Source organism: Malania oleifera, chromosome 10 (genome assembly GCF_029873635.1).
Source record: "Malania oleifera isolate guangnan ecotype guangnan chromosome 10, ASM2987363v1, whole genome shotgun sequence".
Classification (NCBI taxonomy): domain Eukaryota; kingdom Viridiplantae; phylum Streptophyta; class Magnoliopsida; order Santalales; family Ximeniaceae; genus Malania; species Malania oleifera.
The window spans coordinates 24,876,834-24,897,345 of record NC_080426.1 but is presented as its reverse complement, the minus strand read 5'-3'; the positions used below and the strand labels follow the sequence as shown (position 1 = coordinate 24,897,345).

Here is a 20,512-nt window from a genome sequence, read left to right as displayed (position 1 = left end):
TGTATGTTAAACCTAAGGCTGCTACTCTTCCAACAATGGCCAGCATTCATTTTTTATCTTTAAACATTCAAAAGAACAAAATTTCAAACTCACAAAATCACCCATGTTTGGTAACAATGCATAAGCAAGAATATCCAAAAATATCAGAGAAAAACAGTGAGAAGTGAAGCTGGACAGAATATCAAATTTTGCTTAGGCCATCCATAGGTCAACTCAGACAGTTCCTCATGAATCTATTCACGTACACAGGTTGGCTTAATGGCCTTTCATGAGTTACTTATGCTAGGTGTTAAGGGGTGACAATGTAAGGGGATAACAGAGGGGAAATAATGATCCTAGATGTTAAATCTCCAGGAATGTGTGCCCCTATATTTTTCCTCTAGATATTTTCATTGTAAACATTGCTTTTGAGTGATGGATGTACTGTTGCCTTCTTGACGAATAATATGAGTAGACTCTTTTCAAACTTGTGTTTTGTGATGCTTGTTTGCTGTATGCATTATTATGTGATAGTTACTATTATGATTCTCTCTCGACCCTTAAACATTATGAAGTGGATGTGACATCACTCACTTGGTATTGTTGTGGATCTGATGACTTCTGCGATGCTTGTGCCTGCAGATTTTGATCGCATGAACACTGACTTGGTAAGAGAGAGTTCTTGACAAGTGCCACATGAATCTCTCGCGAAGAAGGAAACTTGGGGTCTTTGATAGTCGGTATTAGAGCAAGGTTGATCACCATGAGTGGTCCACGGCCACGAAGTCGGCAAAGGCAAAATGTATCGAGACACTCAAGGAAAGAGTGGCTGAACTAGAAACATTGGAGGTGAAATTTGCCGAAGACACTGGTGGCAAATTTGTTACACTCTTAAGGCTCTGCCAATAGTGCTTGAAGCCACCTGCAAAGGCAATAGAGGAGTTTTGTAGATACTGCTGCATTTGAGGAGAGGGTTGCTAAACTAGAGAACCTTGTTCCCCAAGTAAAATCCCTAGAGAATTAGTCAATAGATCTTAAGGCCACCCAGAGTACTGCAGAACAGATGAAAGAATTACCTTTCACAAAAAAAAAAGTGAAAACCTTCAAGGTTAGGCTAAGGCTGACTCTAACTTCCCAAAAGGGAAGGTCAACAGAACTTGAGGTCCCCATGTAGGAGCGTTCTGAAAATTTTTAATTGTTTGAAAATTTGGAGCTGACAATCCAAATGAGATCCACCATTCCGCTATTATTAAATAAATTTCAAATGAATACCTTCTAGCTAAGTAGCTAAAATTATTTTAGACAGAAAGAGGTAGTAAAAATGCACGTAAACACTAAAGTTACTAAGTTACCTACTAGCAAAGTAGCCACTACACTGGTGCTTTTGTCTTCCTTCGTTTGGCAGCCATATCAATTCTAAGAGGCCTTTAGTTCTTGTGTAATTTGGCACCTAATTTGGAACTTTATCTTGCAATTCAATAGATGACACCAACCTTGCAATGCAATTATACAAACCCGACACAATTTTTTCATCTCGCACAGTGTTGGCATTGAATAATAAAATTCTGGGTTCAAGAAGCATGCAGCTGCATGCAAAGGTTGATGAGGTTGGCTTCCCCACCTCATGTCAATATTTTCAAATGCCTCCTTGAATTTATCCTCTCTCTTACTGAAAGCCTTAGCTATGGCTTCCTTAGCCCTATCCATAGCTTCATAAATATATTTCATTGCAGGTTTTTTTTCCCCATCAACCAAATGGAGTACATGACCAAGTTGGCCTGTCAATTTAAGGGCATAAAGAATAGTACTTCAAAAGGTAGGCATCAAAACAATACTAGTTGCTCTTTTGCCAGCCACCGCCTTCACCCAATTACTAATATTCCAAGCCTCAGACGTAAACATCTTCCTCAAGTTGTTCTTCTAAAGGTGTATTGAACAGAGAGTGATGAAGGCTGTTGCAGATCTTGAAACTGCAGACCTCATAAGTCCTTTTCCTCCTATGAATTGCCCCATCAAGTTCACCACACCAACACAGTTATAAATATAACCATTAAAAAATATTGCCCTTTCCAAAGTCGTATTAATTGCAGGCAATGAATTGTTGGCTATGGACAGGGTTATAAACACTCTCTTGCCACGAGAGTAAATTTCCTGAACTTCATCCTCTTCATCTTTGCCATAACAATCTAGGCAATCAAAGTGAAGCAATAACCAATGTTTTTAAAACAGGACAGGAGAGCAAACCGGAAGGCTTTTTGGTTCCAGTTTTCCTGGTTAGATGCCAGTTAGAACGGTTTTATTTTATTTTTTAAAAATTTAAAATATAATGGTTATATATGGTTTTGAATCACCTATTCACCTCTTCTTCAAATAATTATGTGGGCTAGTAGTGAAATTCAGTCTATGTAATAGAGGTTGTGAGTTCAATACCAATTGCTGCCATTTTGCATTCATATATTTTTGCTCCTACATGATGCCCAAGAAGAAATCTGATCCACAAGAAGAAATTGAAAAGGTTTGTGAAGGGCATTTTTGTAATTCCTTCTTTCCCAAGTCCAAATTCCAGTCACCCAGTGCTACCAGCGCAAGAAGAAATTGATGCACAAGCAGAAGTTGAAAAGCTTTTGGCTTGGGCTTCTCTATTGATATCCATCTTCCATCACCCACTTCCCCTCCCACGGCACTGTCACCATCCCCACAGTCAGACATGATTAGTATGCGGGAGAGATTTTCACAATCCCCAACATGGCTCTCTCTCTCTCCTCATGGTAGGCAATTTTTCACTTGCTCGGTACATTACCTTTATTTGCTGCCAGAGCAAACATTGGTATATACTTTATGAGTAGGTAGCCAGCGAAAACATCATGCTGATCTATGGACTAGGAGATTGAAATCTCTTTTTTTTTCCCTATCTAAACAAAGCAAACCTGGTTCGATCCGATTCATCCGGGTCAATCGTTTCCCTAGTTTTTTCCAGTTTTAGCAGGGTTAAATGTTTCAATTGGTTGAACCAGTCAATCAGGTCTGGTTTTAAAGACATTGGCAGTAACTCATTTTCCTCCTCTGCTTCTTTCTTCAACATATACTCCCTAATCTCCTCACGAACACAAGCACGACACCTCAGCATTCTTTAAAATTTGGGAATCCTCCAACAATATGTTGTTTAGCACAAAAATTGCAAGCCACATTATTTCTATTTTTTGATCTTACAAATGTGCATACTTCCATGCAGGATCTTTCTTTGCAGAGCCTTCGGAATCCATTTAAAATGGATTGTAGGCAGCAGTGGCAGCACACTAGGAACTAGGAAGCAATAGCTGTAACTGTTAAATAATTAAATTGTAAATCTTAGAAATAAGGATAAATAGAAAGCAAGGAAGCAGCATCCTACAGCAGCAATAATTATAAACTTCAGAAAGTGGGTGGTGCGTAGTGCGTACTATATTTTACAACAGCAAATAAATAAATAAATAAAACAGCATCTGAAGTCTGGCTGACAGCAAGAAAACTGAGAGCAGTCAGCAGGGTACTCTGGACTCGGTCGATCACCAAAGAAGAAGAGAACCGTAGCATTTTGAAGAAGAAGAAGAAGAAGACTCACTTGGGTCTGTTGAAGAGAAGAATAAGCTTCAGAGTTCGAACCCTCCTAGAGCTTCGAATAAGCCTTCAGACTCAGTTCAGAGAACAGATGAAGCTCTGAAGAACTGAAGACAAGTTAAAGCTCTGAAGATGAAGCCTTCAGAGAACAGCTTTAAGCTTGCGAGATGAAGCTTTGAAAAAAAGCAGGGAGCAGTCAAGCTTGCTAGGGCTTGCGAGATGGAGCTTCGAACACAAACAGGGCTTTCGTGAAGGGCTTTTGTTGGGCTTCCCCAAGTAAAAGGGTAAAAAAATGGGAGAGGGTGGGAGTGAGGGGAGGGGAATACGAAGGGGAAATGAGTTGTGCCTCACTGCGCCTTTCGCTCCAATGTGCCCCACTGTGCCTCAGTGCGCCTTATGCATGCCACCTCACCTCACTGCCTCAACACTGTGCAAGATGAAGAAATAATGTTGAGTTTGTACAGTTGCATTGCAAGGTTGGTGTCATCTGTTGAATTGCAAGACAAAATTTCAAATGAGGTGCCAAATTACACAAGAACTGAAGGCCTCTTTAGAATTGATATGGCTGCCAGATAAAGGAAGACAAAAGCACCAGGTATAGTGGCTACTTAGCTAGTACACAACTCAGTAACTTTTAGTTGGCAACTTAGTGTTTGTGTGCATTTTTACTACCTCTTTCTCTTTAAAATAACTTTAGCTAATTAGCTGGTAGGTATTCATTTGAAATTTATTTAATAACAGTGGAATGGTTGGATTGTCAGCCCCAAACTTACAAAAGATCGCTGTGAACATTTTTAGCCTCACATGTAGTGCTACTGGCTGCGAAAGAAATTGGAGCATATTCCAACATGTAAGTCACTAGGATATCGTGGATTAAAGAACATATATTTATAATTTTTAGAGCCATTACTTACAATGTAATTTTTTCTTCTTGCAGCTTCATGGCAGAAGGAGAAATAGTCTAATCCCACAACACTTAAATGATTTGGTGTTGATGAAATATAATTGAACTTTGAGGCATCAATAGAACAAGCGTGCTACCATGGATCCCCTCCTTCTAAAGGACATTGATGATAGTCATGAGTGGTTGATTGGTAGGATGGATGGCAATTCCGATGAGGATGATGAATGGGTGTTTGAAGATGATTCTTCAACACAGGGTGCTGTTGCCAGAGCTGCTGGAGTAAATGAGCCCCTGCATTGCACTAGATCAAGAGTAAGTGCGAATATGCCATCATCTCTAGAGGAAGAGGAAGAGCTTCATCTAGTTCTGCTAGGGTTACAACATTGGAACTTGTAGATGAGGATGAGATCCAAGTGGTTAGTGCAGAAAAGACTGAAGAAGAACAAGATGTTGGAGACGAAAATTCAGATGAAGAAGAAGAAGAAGATGATATCTTAGTAGACTTATTGAGGATTGTTGTAAAGTAAGAGATGGAGGAGAGAAAAAGAGGAGAGAGAGAGAGAGAGAGGAAAAAACTAGGCGGAAATTTCTTGGAATCCATGTACAGCTCCAGGTCTGCCTTCGTATATATTATTAATAATAACAAAGTCTTAAGAACAAATATATCCCCATTAACACAATCTAACACTCCCCCTCAAGCTGGAGGTGTATAAATATCACCTAACTGCAGCTTGTAACAAACATTAGACAAGATGGGTTTAAATAAAGGCTTTGCAAAAACATCTCCTAACCGATAAACAGATTTCACAAAGGGAATCCTCATGACCTACTAGCATCCCTCACAAAATGATAGTCAACTTCTATGTGCTTTGCCCTCTCATGAAACACTGAATTACTAGTAATATAAATGGCAACTTTATTATCACAAAACACATTTATTGGCTTCGTTACCAAGAATGCCATTTTGACGTAAGAGAATTTAGCCACATAAGCTCACTTGCAGTATGAGCCATAGCTTGATATTTCACTTCAGCATTTGATCTTGCAACAATAGTTTGTTTCTTGCTACGCCAAGTAACAAGATTACCTCCCACAAATGTACAATATCTAGTAGCAGACCTTCGATCATCAACATATCCAGCCCAATCTGCATCAGAGTATCCAACAATCCCACAATTTCTATTACATTTATATATCAAACCTTTGCCAGGAGAGACTTTCAGATACTGCAAAATCCTACAAACAACACCCTAATGTGTTAATTCAGATTTTCCATAAACTGACTCACCACCCACACTGCAAAAGATATGTCAGCTCTAGTGACAGTGAAGTAGATCAGCTTGCCAACCAACTGCCTATATCCAAGTTTGTCATCAAAGTTCGGTCCAACATCCCTAGACAACTTCACATTGGGATCCATAGGAGTATCAACTGGTTTAGTTCCCAACAAACCAATCTCACATAGCAACACCAACGTATATTTTTTCTGTGATAGACTCAATCCTTCCTAAACCGTACAATCTCAATATCAAGAAAGTAAAAGCAGAATATCCAAGTCCTTGATTTAAAATCTTTCTTGTAGCCACTGCTTAACATCTGCAGTCCCACTATGGTCACTGTCAGTGATGATGATATCATCAACATAAACTACTAGAAGTACCACACCTATCTCAGTATTTCGGACAAAAAACTGAATGGTCGGAGTAACACTGGATAAAGTCAAAAAGCAGAGACTACAACACTAAATTTGTCAAACCAGGCTTGAGGAGACTGCTTAAGACCATAAATGGCCTCATGCAACCTACACATTTTACCATCCTCCCCCTAAGCAACATACATAGAAAGTTGCTCCATGTTTGCCTCCTACAATCCGTACAAGAAGGCATTCTTCACATGCAGCTGATATAAGGGCCAACCAAAATTAACTGCCAATAAGATCAATACATGAACAGAATTTGGGTGTATCCCTTGGCAACCAACCGAGCCTTAAACCCTTTGATAGAGCCGTAAGGAAGATATTTGATAGTAAAGTAAGCACGGTCAAGGGAAATTTAGGCACATGTAACACAGGTAACAGAAATAGAAGGAATTGAGAGAATATTGACAGAATCAAAAACCGGTGTAATCAAACCATCAGTAAGAGTAATCTTAGAGACAGATTCAAACAAATTAGGACTATGTCTGAGAGGAGGCACCAGAATCTATAACCTAAGGTGAGGGGGATGAAGAGGCAAGAAGCCTGATTGTACTTGCATGGGCCACAGTAGCACTGGATGTAAAAGACTCAATTTGGAGTTGTTGAACCATGCAAAAAAGATTGTTAAACTCTTCTCATGGCACGGTGGATGATGTGCTCAACTCCTTAATGTAGTGGCTAGGTATGTTTCAAGGGTCAATAGTAGAATCGCCCTTCGCAAGAGACTTATTAGCCCAAGCTAGTTTCCCAAGGAGATCCCAACAGCGATCAATGGTATGATTTTCTTTGCGACAACGTGTGCAAATGTGAGAATTGCCACAATGAACTCCTTGTCATATTACACAACTGCTGCCACAACCACACTTCAAACTCTCCAAAATCCAGAGCTTCGATAGGTAGCTATGACAACAGAGCTGATCTTACAACATTCTAGGAGGAATTATTCAACCACCAAGAACAGGCACAGCAGAGTACTGCAGGCATTTAATAAACAATCTGGCAGCAGCTCCAGCCATTATGGCTGATGGAAACTGGAAACAAATGCAGAGAAGAACGGGAAATAAATATTTGAACACCAATCAAAACAAACCAGCAATTGGTACAAGATTCCAAGCAATCAATCACAGATACATGTCATTAAGACAGAATCATCAGCAACCCACAAACAGGGTGACGGAGGAACAGCAGCAGCAAATCACCATGAAAACGCACCCTCCTGCCAAGGATGCTGAACAACCTAATCCAGAAGGAGGGTGTCCTTAACAACTCACAAACCAACCAGAAAATCAGATTTGAGGACTGATTAGGGGAGGATAAGCAAAAAAACGAAAAACAAAGAATCAAAACCAATTCAGATAAGATTTGAAGGAGATCAATGCTCTGATACCATGTTGTAAAGTCAGAGATGAAGGAGAGAAGAGAAGATGAGAAAAAGAGGGGAAAAAACCGAGTAGCAGTTCCCTGGAGTCTATGGACAGCTCCAGGTCTGCCCTCTTATATATTATTAATAATAATAAAGTTTTAAGGACAACAAATCCCCATTTACAATATCTAATTCTTAAAGTAACATATTCTCTTCGAACAACGATAACAGAGGAGTACTATTAATTTAAGACTATGGAATCTTTTATTGTACTCTTTTCTTTTGACATTGAACTATGTTGTTGACATGGTCCTAAATTGCCATGAAATTGTTGAAATTTCTATTGAAATTTTGCGGTTCCCATCACCTTCAAAATCGAAATGGCAGTCGATTTTCGTCTTGCATAATTTTCGTCAAAATCTCAACAAACCATCCCAAATTTCTAAAAGTCTCGAAATTTTAGCAAAACTCGTCGAAATTCTAACTATAGAATGAAATTTCCTCGGAATCCAAATGAGAGACTTAGGAGTAAAGTGAAATTTCCCTCAATTTATTTTATTTATTTTTATCAAAACAAAAGACTATTACAAGGGCTTTTGAAATTATATGGAAAAATAAACTTACAACAACATTTCAACCATTCATGTCTAAATTATCATTATTTGTATAATAAATAATATTTAAATAATTTAAGAATTCCATTAGTATTAATTGAACATGTTTAATGCACATTATCTTACAAATATGTTTGATACACATTATATTACAACTTTTCCAACTCATACAACATAGATGTATTTAACTTGTAATATATTAGTCCTAAACTTACATTATTATATTTGTTAACAATTTCTAAATTTCACAAAAGAATTCCATGCTTTACTACTGATTTCTGTTATTTTTCGAATCAAGATCGAAATTGAAATTGAAATCAAAATTCCCATGGAAATTACTGTACTTTTGGAGCTCTAAAATTTCATTCAAAATCAAAATTTAAGACCTTCGTTGTTGATGCATTTGGGCCTTGGGTTTGGCAATTTCATTTTCTTTGTAGTGTGAATCTTGAACTCTTGCACGTTGAACTATGCTTGTTTTGCTTGGAACTTGATGCTTGGTAGTCATAATTTCTATGCATCTATGTTTGGTATTGAATGTTTTGGTATTTTAAATTCTAATATTACTGCTATTATGTTCACGGATCAATTACCCATCAATTTAAATAAATGTGCACCTCACCTTCGTGAGGCACACGTCTTCGCCTTGCACCTAGGCTCCAACTACCCATTGGGCCTCAATGCACCTTTGACTACTATGGTTGGGACGAGGGTGATGCATATGAGTAGAACAATATAAATTTGCACATCATGCAACAAGAAACATTTATACCTTCCAGACGATAGAGCCACTTGCATCCAATGCAACAACATTTCCATCCACCAAGCAACAAATAACTGCAAGTCCAAACCCACTTAATAGATACAATGCAACTGAAATGAAAATCCTTTTATGTATGTGCACTCCCCACAAAACTTATTCATAAAGATATTAATGTTTGCAAAATGGTTTCTAGCAGGTTTGTCCAAAGATTGCAAAGAAATACTACAAAAGTAACAGGAAAAAATAAATTCAAGTACCATTTCCATACAGAGAGTCAATGGCAAGAGATCCAAACACTGGCACTTCGAACTCCCGCTTCCACAAAATATTGAATTTAAAAGTCTGCATTGACAGAAAGCTACATTATTACAATACCAGCAAAACGTATAAATACCACAGAAACTAATTTGAATAAATGATTAACCAAAATCTCTAGACACATCAAGTTTAGGGACAGGAAGGCTACAGTGCATGGAAAATGTGCAAATACTTTTTTCCTTAAAAATAAAAGGAAAAAGAAAAGAGAGAGAAAATGAATGGCAAAAGCTTCCTTTTTTTATTTTTTTTATGGAAAGAAAAAATGTGGGGTTTTGGGCCTGGGGCATTGGGGGAAGCCAGTATCAGTGGCGACCAGTACAATACAAAATATAGTGAAATAATTGGGGACAAACAAGTCTTGCAAATGTGTACATGAGTCATAAATAATTGCATATGTAAAGCTTGACATACATTGTCAGCCCACAACCTAACAGCTTAAGCTTTTAGGTAGTAATATTCTAACATGGTATCAGAACTGGTTACTAGGAGGTCCTAGGGTCTAGCGTCATTGCCCGCTTTTATTATGTGGTGTTTAAAAATTATTGTATCCCTTGTAATGGATGTAATGCATCGTGTGTTTATCTCTGTCCACGTGCTTTTGGGCTGCATGTTCAGCGGTGTGTCAAAGCTTGATATACATTGTTGGCTCACAACTTAACAACTTAAGCTTTTAAATAAAGTTGTATTATAACAGCATATAAAAAGGAAGGTCATGAAGAAAATTAAACATAATTTTGTTGCGAGGTATGCTGCATGATATGTTGAGTATCATGAGTTGCTCCTTCAGCAACAAAATTCTTGCTATTGAGAGTTTTTTATAAGTCACATTATTTTGCAGGTATTTTAGAATTTGGTATTGACTGCAAGGATTCTGCAGGAAGTAGCTGTGAAGTTGCAACAATATTTCAGTGTTACGCAATTGCTCTAGTGAGATGGAATACTCTCTCCCGAAACCATCCTCTCTCTTTCACTTTATACTGAGCTATGGAATTGTTAGAAAATGACAGTAGATTTACTGCGCATTTGACTCAGATCAAAGAAATACCTTCAATCTGAGGCTACACAGAGTGGGGGAGAACCTGTAGATATTTGTGCTCGAACACAATCAGACTCACAACAGGTGGGGGAGGTTTCCTTTAGATGCCACGAAGTGGTTTTCTGATGGATTCTCTGTTCTTAATCGGCTGGAAGAGGATTTTGTATGGTGCATTTGGCCAGTGTACAATATTGGTTGAAGAATTTCATCTAACAAAAGTGAGGAAATTTATGGAGTTAGGGTTGGGGTGGAAAGAGGAGGTATTTGGTTTTTGTTCCTGGCGGATCTAAAGACATAGGGTTTCAAAGTTTTGAAAAGAATTCTGTGAGGTGGTTAGGGGTCTGCATCAGGGGGCTGGGGATATGGTCAAAGATTTGCAGCAACTCCAATTGTCAAGGCGGCTAGGGTTAGGCCTATATTTTAAATGATATTTCTAAGCCGAGGATGGTGATCAGCATTATATTGGAGGCCAAGGGGTTTCCTCTAGGAGCAATTTAAGTAGTAGAGGACCTCAAGAAGATACAAGGGATAAATGTGAGGACAGTGGGGTTGTTGTTTTGAGAAGGGAGAATTTTTCCAAAGATTCTAAGGGGTGAATCTCTTGGGTAAAGCAGGAATTTCAATCAGCCAGAGAGCAGAGAATCTTATTAATTGTTTGGGTCAAGAGGTAAGCACTTTTGGGAATTTACAGAATGGAAATGAATGTATGTCAGCTGTGGTTACGGAGGTTTACAAGTGCTGATCAGCGAGGAAGAAGAGGAAAGATAAGAGAAATATGCTTGTAAATAATTCTATGAATTTCAACTTGCGGGGAGGCAAATTTTTAAAAATAGATGATGATGAGAATACTTATGTTGAGGAATCTCAAAAATATTCTATGTTGATATTGAGAAAAGTGAGAATAAAATTCAGAGGGAGAAAGAATGGCAGGCTGTCTTAGACAAGGATAGTGATTTTGAAAGTGATTTTTCTTGTGATAGTGGTTTATTGTTTGACAAGATAAGCCAAAATCTAGATTATGGGTCCGATTCATCAGATGTGTTGGGGGATATTTCTTATGTACCCCCTTCTCCCCTTGAAGATTTAGAGGATGTTTCTTTCTTTGAGGAGGGGCAGTGGGTGAGAATTTGATTTTAAGTAATCAGCGTAAGGATGGGGCATTACCTATTCCTGTGGAGAATATTAGTGAGCAGAATGTTGCTGTGAACAATCACTGTAAGAATGGGATACTACCTACTCCTGTGAAGATCAGTGAACAAGATGTCACTGCTCAAAATCATTTGGATAGAATGGGATTGTTGATGACTGATCATGGAGGGAATGAAGTTCGACTGGATGCAGCTAAAAGTGAATCTAATAAAGTTCAGTAGCAATTAGCAAGGCTTCAAAGTTCCGTCAATTACAAAGGGAAGGGTCTCAAGAGGGGTTTTCTTAATTAGGATTTGTTTGCATTTTAGTTTTTTATTTGTTTTTACTTTTTGTTTTAAGATTTTTTACTTCTATTTTTTATTCTTTGTTTTTGTGGGTTTTGAGGATCTCTTGTTCTCCACTAGCTTTCAAAACTCCCACTATTCTCATTCTTAATATATTTCATTTGTTATCAAAACAGGAAAAAACAACTGCTCCAGTGATGGTGATAATTCCTCTTAAAAGGGCTTCTGGACTACAAAGATCCTGCGTAGACTGTCAGTGATTCAATTTACATTCCCAATGTCATACAGTTGCTCCAGCACTGGTGATATTCCCCCTAACAGGGCTTCCCTTACAAACAAAAGCTGGTGCAAATATTCTCAATTTTTTAAAGATGAAACGTTTCACCACCTCAGTCATGCATTTTTTATGCAGGCTTTTTTTTTTTTTTAAGAAAGTTAACTTCTCAACAAGTGGAGAACATTGTTGGGGAGAAATCATCCAGAGGTTAATTTCCCAAGGTTCCACTGTCTTAAAAAATAACTCTTACTTGTTCATGTCCAAATCCAAGTGGTGACAAGCTGTTGATGTGTCCAAAATGCAAGTCCTCCAGGTGGACCAGGATACAACCAGAATCCATTAACCCAGTGTAACATCAGGGAGTCAGGGAATAAGTCCCTAGGTAATGGCCTTCAGCTTGGACCTACATCTACTGTCCATACTAGCAAGGTCTTCAATTTCGATTTCGACTCAAATTTCGAAGGTCCAAAAGTACGGAAATTTCGATTTCGATGTCAATTTTGATTTCGATTTGAAAAAATAACGGAAGACAATAGTAAAACATGGAATACTTTTATGAAGCTTTCGAAATGATTAATAGACATAATAATGTAAGTTTTATGACTAATATATTACAAGCAAATACATCTATGCTATGTATGAGGTTGAGAAGTTGCAATATAATATGTGCATCAAACATATTTGTAAGATAATTTACATTAAACATATTTAGTGAGTTAGTTAAAACAAATGAAATTCATAAATCATTTAAATATTATTTATTATAAAAATAATGATAATTTAGACATGAATGGTTAAATAAAATGTTGTTGTAAGTTTATTTTTTTCATATAATTTCAAAAGCACTCGTAATAGTCTTTTGTTTCGATCAAAATAAATAAAATAAATTAAGAGATAAATTTCACTTCACTCCAAAATCTCTCATTTGAATTCCGGGGAAATTTTGTTGCATAGTTCAAATTTTGACAAGTTTTGCTAAAATTTCTAAATTTTGATAAATTTCAAATGATTCGTTGAGATTTCGACGGAAATTATACAAAATGGAGATTGACTGCCATTTCGATTTCGAGGGTAAAATTTGACAATTTCGTGGAAATTTAAGACCATGCATACTAGCTTGTCTGATTCTACTCGATCCTCCAATGCAGTAAAGTTGTGTGCCTTCACATTCAATAGTCAATATCCTGTTCCTATTTCTATATTTTAATTTTCTTTGTTTGCGAGGTATCATCACTTTTTTTCCTATTTGCCTTTTTTTTGTAAAAAAATTTGTCTTGCAGTGTTATGCTGAAAGCTGGATAAAATCTCAGTGGAAGATAAGCTCCGACAAAGTGCCACCTTCAAATAAAAACAAAACTAGTGAACTGGTCAACAAAGGGAAAGTAATTTACAGTGCAAAATTTCAAATCTGAAGCCTACACCTAATTGTTTAAATATAATTTTGATTAATGATTACTTGGAGAGGGAAGTATAGACCACACCAAGAAATGGCAGGGGGCAGAGACAAAATTAGAATTTACAAGGTGATGCCAGGCAAGAAGAAATTACAAATGCAGATAGGGAAGTTAGAAAAGGGAGAAGATATCCAGAGAATTAGGGTTCAATACTCCAATTTCAATTAAGAATCACTAAAAAAGTAATTGTTTAAGGGCAACTCAATTATTTATTATGGACCAAGCTTAGTGTAACGGTCCTAGACCCAACTCCGGTGAGGTATCGTCCGCTTTGGCCCACTGACCTCACAGATTTGTCCTATAAAAGGCATCTCATGTAGTTGGAGTCCAAACCATCCTTATAAGCCCAAGATCTCCCCATGTGGGACCGTGACAGGCTCTCATGTCCAATATTTGACACCCTCATCAAAGTGGCTTACACCTCTATGTAGGATCCACCCACATGATGTACCCCCAAGGTAGCTCTAATACCAAATGTAACGATCCTGGGCCCAACTCTGGTCAAGTATTGTCCGCTTGGCCCACTGGCCTCACGAGTTTGTCTATAAAAAGCGCCCCACATAGTTGGAGTCTAAACCATACTTATAAGCCCAAGATCTCCCCAGTACACATTCAATGTGGGTCTGTGACAAGCTCTCCTGTCCGATCTCTGACGCCCTCGTCAGAGTGGCTTACACCTTTGTGTAAGATCCACCCACATGATAGTACCCCAGGGTAGCTCTGATAGCAAATGTAACAGTCTTGGATTCAACTCTGGTGAGGTATTGCCCGCTTTGGCCCACTGGCTTCATGAATTTGTCCTATAAATGGCGCCTCACATAGTTGGAGTCCAAACCATCCTTATATGCCCAAGATCTCCCCAGTACACATCCAATGTGTGACCGTGACACCTAGCATAATGGGAAAGGTAACTCCTATTTAACCTAATCCAACTAGGACACTGAACCTTAAACAATAATGACTCCCATAACAAATATCAAATACCCTATACCACTATGGAGAGAAAACACTCTAGTGTTCGCCTAGGTGTCAAGCCATCAACTAGCCTGTACTCGGGCATGGAAATGTTGATTAGGCACTCACTGGGGTCCACATGCTAGGTTCTTAGCCACTCACCTGGGTGAAAAAATTTAGTTCCAGACTCTAATTTCTTTCTCCTTTTTTTTTTTTTTTTTTAGAGCAAGCTAGACTGCATTTTATCATCCTCCATTCTTTCCTTTACGCTTTAAAGATGATGTGGATGAAGAAGTACAATAACTAAATCTTCATGGAAATAGAGCAAGTAGCATAAGTGGAAATGAAGGTCACATAGTAAAAGAAGACCAATTAGTCTACAAATTTTTTTGTCCACTAGAAGTTTTATCCATTGATCTTTAGGGGCCTTTCGTTTGTGGAATCTTTCCTAGGGAAAAGGATGCCATGAGGGAATGCCATGTCCATGGCATCACATTCCCATGTTTGTTTTGAGGCTAGAATCTAACGTGGCAGTAATTTGACATTCTCAAAGGAATGTGAAATTCCTGCAAAATATGGGAATCCCATTCCCATCTTCCACCATGGGATCAAATTGCCCTCGCTATTTTAGCCAATTATACATAGTACTATTACACGATATTATTATATTTAGAATAATAAATTATTATAATAAAAAAAATGGAAATCAATAAAATGAAATAAATATTTTTTATAAAATAAAAATAAAAAGAAATCTGTGTGTGTGTGTGTGAGAGAGAGAGAGAGAGAGAGAGGGAGAGAGAATTACATCCTAGGCAAGGATAGGAAAACCTCAAAAAATGTTAAAGAATCCATTGTGCAAAGAGGACAATCTATACTAAGGGGGAAAAGATGAGGTCAAGGGAAGAAACCCCCCACCCAAATGTCTTCCCAAAACTGAATGCAATGCCCATTTCTTAGAACAAAATCTCTACAAAGAACAAAAAAAAAATATAACTGTAAAATACCCTTCCAAGGACTTTCAAAGAACATCTCAACGCCAAATTAGCACCCCACCCATTATCATGCAAACCGAATTTACTTTTAGTGCCAAAGGGAAGATTCCTCTAAGGGAAAAAGCCACAACCATTTACCCATTGAAGTAATGTTTTTCGACACCAACCTACCAAATATCCAACCCCCCCCCCCCCCCCCTCCCTTTTAGACCTATAAACAACCTCCCAACTAATTAAATGATCTTTAGTCTCCTCCACCCTGGACCAGAAAGTCTCTTGATTTTTTCAATATTACCTGCTATCTCACAGGAATTCTAAAGATAGACAAGAAATAAAGAGGAATACTAGCGAGGCAAGCTCGAATGCCGTCTAGAAATATCAAAATTAATACAAGCTAACCCATTCTTCCCCAAATTTATTTTCCATTTCCAACCAAAGACCCTCTCAAACAATTGCAAAACTATAAGCACATTATTCAAAATAAAATAGTATCATCTACAAACTGAAGATGAGAAACCACAACCCCCTCGCCTCCCACCCCAATATCTCTCATAAAACATTTTTCTACAGCCATGTAAATCAATATACTCAAAACATCTACAAGAAGAACAAGAAAGAGGATCTCCTTGTCTAACCCCCTCAAAGCCCTAAACCAAGATTTAGGCTCTCCATTAACAATAATGGAGAAGGATGCATTAAATAAACACCTCCTCATCCAAAACTGCCACTTTTGAAAAAAAAAAAAAAAAAAAAAGAATTTATGAAGGAAATTCCAACTTACTCAGTCATAAGCCTTTTCAAAGTCTACCTTAAAACCACCTTTTATTTCTCCTTAAATAGAATTTCATCATTATAATACTTGTCATGCCACTAAAACAGATCATCAATAAGTATGGCCAACAATTGAAGGCTTTAATCTCCATGCCTGCAGGGTTTTAATCTTCATCCTTTATATGCAATGCAACTTTAATGTTCATGCTTCAAGAAATGAACCAATCATAGTGAAGAAACAGCTTTAAGTCAAACAGATGCTTAAAAATTGACAATTTAAGTTATTATACCTTAACTGAGAGAGCTGTCACACGGCCACTAGTAGATGCTACATAAAGTGTATCGTGCACCTACACCATGAATAATCATCATTGAATCAAGTGAGCAAAAAATAAATTATGCTTTCCATCAGTCATTGCATTCTGTGACAACGTAGAATAGAAAATTTCCTACCTTATTCTACTGTTTGTTATCAAACAAATACAAATTAGATGAAACAATTTGAAAACCTAAAAACTCATGCTAATAATCCATCTTAAGAGTTTTTTCAGGTATTATAAAAGAAAAGTTTTTTTTTTTTTTATAAGACATATTTTAAATTGCTTTCAGAGTTTCCACAGATGCTTAAGAATAAAAAAGATTAAACTATGCAGATGAACAAAGAAAATGTTTTCTTTATTAGTTAAGCAAAGTAGAGAGAGAGAGAGAGCAAAATATAGATCACCAATTATTTTCCACAATATTTAATATACCTCGTCTATTGCAGGTGACCCATATATACTCCCACCGCATGCAAGCTTATAAACACACTGGTACTTTCTATAATCAAGAGCATAAAGATTTTGGTCATGTGAACCACACCTGCAACAATTAAAGGCTCTATAAGCTGCCATGATTCCCACAAAACAAAGCAAGAGCATAACATGGGGCAAATCAAAATAATATCAACTAAAATGTGTTCATATAAAACATGTTCAAATGCCAAATAGCACTACAAAATTGTGAATTCCAAGGGTTTCAAGGAAATATCTCAAGAACATTCATGAGGACCAGAAGATTAATTTTAAGTTTTTTTCCACATTAATTTTTTTTTTTTTTGGGTTCACACGTTCTAACACAAATATAAAATAGTGCACCAAAATCACTCTAACTGATTTCTCTTCAGTCAGTTATGCTATGATATAAATAGACTAAATTAACTCAAAACACGGATTGTCAATGGTAACTACAGCAGTCCTACTCTTACAACCTCAGAGGCCATTTTATAAAATTAAGTGGAGTACTGATCACTGAATTGAGTTCTGAATTCGTAAACTGGTATCTAAATGAACAAGAGAAGTGATGGGATTATTTCTTAGAAACTCAGAGTTATTGAGAGGATAGTACCGCATGTTCATTTCTATGGAAAAGTTAATTCTATTCCAACTGTGTTATGGTGGAATCTACTCCTTTCTTCTGTTGAAAAAACATTCAGGAAAGCATTCAGAATGGTATTTCCCCACACCCTATAAGGTACTAGCTAAATCTCTTCTCTTGTCCGAAGAGGAAGGAGAAGATCACAACCATCAGCCTTGCTGGTTGCTGACATCATTGCCACAATCACCACTCACCTGCATGAGTTCTGAATGAAGGCCACTCCTTGAGCTGCTCCAGGCACAATTTTAAATCTTGTTGGCTTCTTGATGGGTCACTTGTATAGCCATTCCACAGTAGTCAACTATATTTTCTAAGCCAAAATGAATGTATTAACAAAGGACTCCAAGGGGGAGTAATCCAAGTACAGAAAAGATATTAGACAGTGTCCACAAAATCTACAACAGAAAGACAACTACTACAAAGGAGCCATTCAACAGAGAACTGTTTCTCTCTTTCTGCTGTCCAAAGAAGACTCCAGTCCTCCAAAGCTCTGGATTTCTCTCTCCAAATTTTAAATGGAACGAATCATTTGTTTGTTTATATTAATAATACAAGATTAGCATTGGCTCATTTAGGCTCGTTTTAAGCTTGATTAATAAATGAGCCAAACATGAGCAAGGCTGAGCTCAGCTCATTTAGTTAATGAGCCCAGCTTGAGCTCGAGAAAGGTTCATATTAAACGAGCTAAGCTTAAACATGCTAAAGCTCAGTTTGACCCCGCTCGATTGCAGTGCCAACGTGGGCTCCAATTCTTCACTTGATTTAGTGGCGGGATGGTGTGGGTATGGGGAGCTCCGGCTGTCTGCTGGAATCAATGGGCCTGTGCATGAGCCAAATCAATCAGACTTCAGAAATTCCGATGAGATTGCAGAGTTGTGGCCGTGTGTATGCGGCGTACTGGGAGCCTGGGCAGTGGGCGGGTGACCCGACCCGAACCTGACTAACTTGTTTAATAAACGGATCAGGTCCGAGTTGACCAGTTTATATATGGGTTGACTTGTATTAAACCCTAACCCGATTTAAATGGGCAGGTCACAGGTCACTCGTCGGGTTTTGACCCGTTTTGCCACCCCTATTCAGAAGTACTTCCAAATCAAGGACCTAAGAATCCTTCATTATTTCCTTGGTGTTGAGGTTGTCCAAAGTAGCAAGAGTAAATTTGTCACACAAGACTGGTATTTTGGTAGCTGATCCAAATGATGCTCCTGTGGATATGATTGTGATGTTATCCAGAGATAATGAACCAAATTTAAAGACAAGCTGTGGGAATCTGGTTAATAGGGTTGAAGCCTCTTATATCGGAGATGACCAAAAGTAATAAACTACAATTAAAGGTCCCAGAAGTAGAATAAAGAGCCACGGCCCATACCATCAGCAAGCTAATACGGTGAAACATCTTATATCAGATATGGAATTTCTAGTGAGAAGTCCCATGGATACTGTTTTATGATAAGTCGGTTGCAATATATATTGCAACTAATCCCTTGTTTCATGAGAAGATGAACATTGAAGACAACTCTCATTTGAGAGAAATTCTGTGATGAAGACCCTGCCTACTCCATTAGTGAAGTCCTGTAACAAATTAGGATATATGTTCACTAATGTACATGTTTATACTTGCTTTATCCGCTTTACGTACCAAGCTGGACTCTATGCAACTCTTGCTTGAGGGGAAGTTTTAGACTATTAATTATAAGGTTCACATGTTTTATCGGTTCAAAATTTTTCTTTTTTTTCACAAGCATATTTATTTATAAATGAGTGCAGCTGGTCTGGAGGGGATATTCCACAAGCCATAATATCTGTCATGTGTTGCCTCTCTTTTTCTCTTTCTCTAGTCTCTAACACTAAACCTTGTTCTCCCATTGGCAGTCAATTCAACTCAAATTTCTCAGGCTTACAACAGTTAACAAAGAAATGGAAACTACAATGTGAACATGGACTCATGAATTCAAGAATAGTATGGCAGTATTAAAATTACGACAAAATAATATTATGCATCTGCATAATATTTCAATTTTTTTTAAAATCGCAAAGTACAGATGATTCATTCCTGAAAGAAGAATGATAACCTCATTAAAACCAGATTATGATAAAGGCATGTGAAACTGAGAAAAAATTACCAAACTAAATGTCTGCATAAGTCTGTGACTGGCTGTGACTTTACCTTCAAAAGTTAATAACCAAATTTGATGTCAAACAAACAGCAGGAAAAACAAAACAGTTTGTAAACCCCTTGTCCCCCCCTCCAAAAAAAAAAAGAGTAGAAACATAATTAAAGTTTCAACATAGATCAGGAAAAAAAATAGAAAATTATAATGCAACTTCAAACAGCAACAGCAATCAACATTGATTCCACTCATCACAACCAGTGGCGTATTTTTCTAAGGAACGCAGAGCAAAACTGAGTTTTGTATCAAACCACTAAATATGGGCAGAAGATATGCTCAATACTTCAGGCTAGGTCCTTCTATAAATTTCTTCCTGCAATTGTTTCAGCAATTTAACAGAAAAAAACCACCAAACTGGATCATCAATAGAACAAACTAGCTTAATGGATTAAATAAATAATGCATTTACCTTATTTTTCCTCTATCTTTTGGACGTAATTAGATTTTGGAAACCCCAACAACAATCCACAATCTATCAATTTTTTTTTTCCCTCTGGCAGCTTCCATAAGGATTTGAGCATAATTATCAGAGGCACCCTAACATATGCTTTTCTTCCAAGTCATGCAAATCCCTCTTCTTTTCCCTAAATTTTTCCGTTAATCTTCTTAAAAGATATATAGCTTCTGTAGTAGATCTCCCAATTATAAAACCAAAATGATTTTTTGAGACCCTCATTTCTAAGTTTTGTCTTTGTTCAACTACACATTTCACAGTTTCTTTTTATGACTTCAAATTAGCATGAATGATACGTAACCCATGATCACATTTAT

At 37.4% G+C, this 20,512-nt stretch overlaps 1 protein-coding gene across 2 annotated transcripts in view; it reads right to left on the bottom strand.

Annotated features, from left to right (window-relative positions):
• LOC131166448 (putative acyl-activating enzyme 19) overlaps positions 1-20,512 on the bottom strand; it is a 124,174-nt gene that overhangs the window by 29,064 nt on the left and 74,598 nt on the right. For both annotated transcript variants that reach the window (XM_058125028.1, XM_058125029.1), the window contains exons 9-13: positions 19,694-19,737; positions 16,907-17,015; positions 16,445-16,504; positions 9,174-9,258; positions 8,926-8,990 (exon numbers count right to left, since the gene is read on the bottom strand). In XM_058125028.1, coding sequence (XP_057981011.1) covers positions 8,926-8,990; positions 9,174-9,258; positions 16,445-16,504; positions 16,907-17,015; positions 19,694-19,737 — 363 coding nt within the window. The remainder of the gene's footprint in view (positions 1-8,925; positions 8,991-9,173; positions 9,259-16,444; positions 16,505-16,906; positions 17,016-19,693; positions 19,738-20,512) is intronic.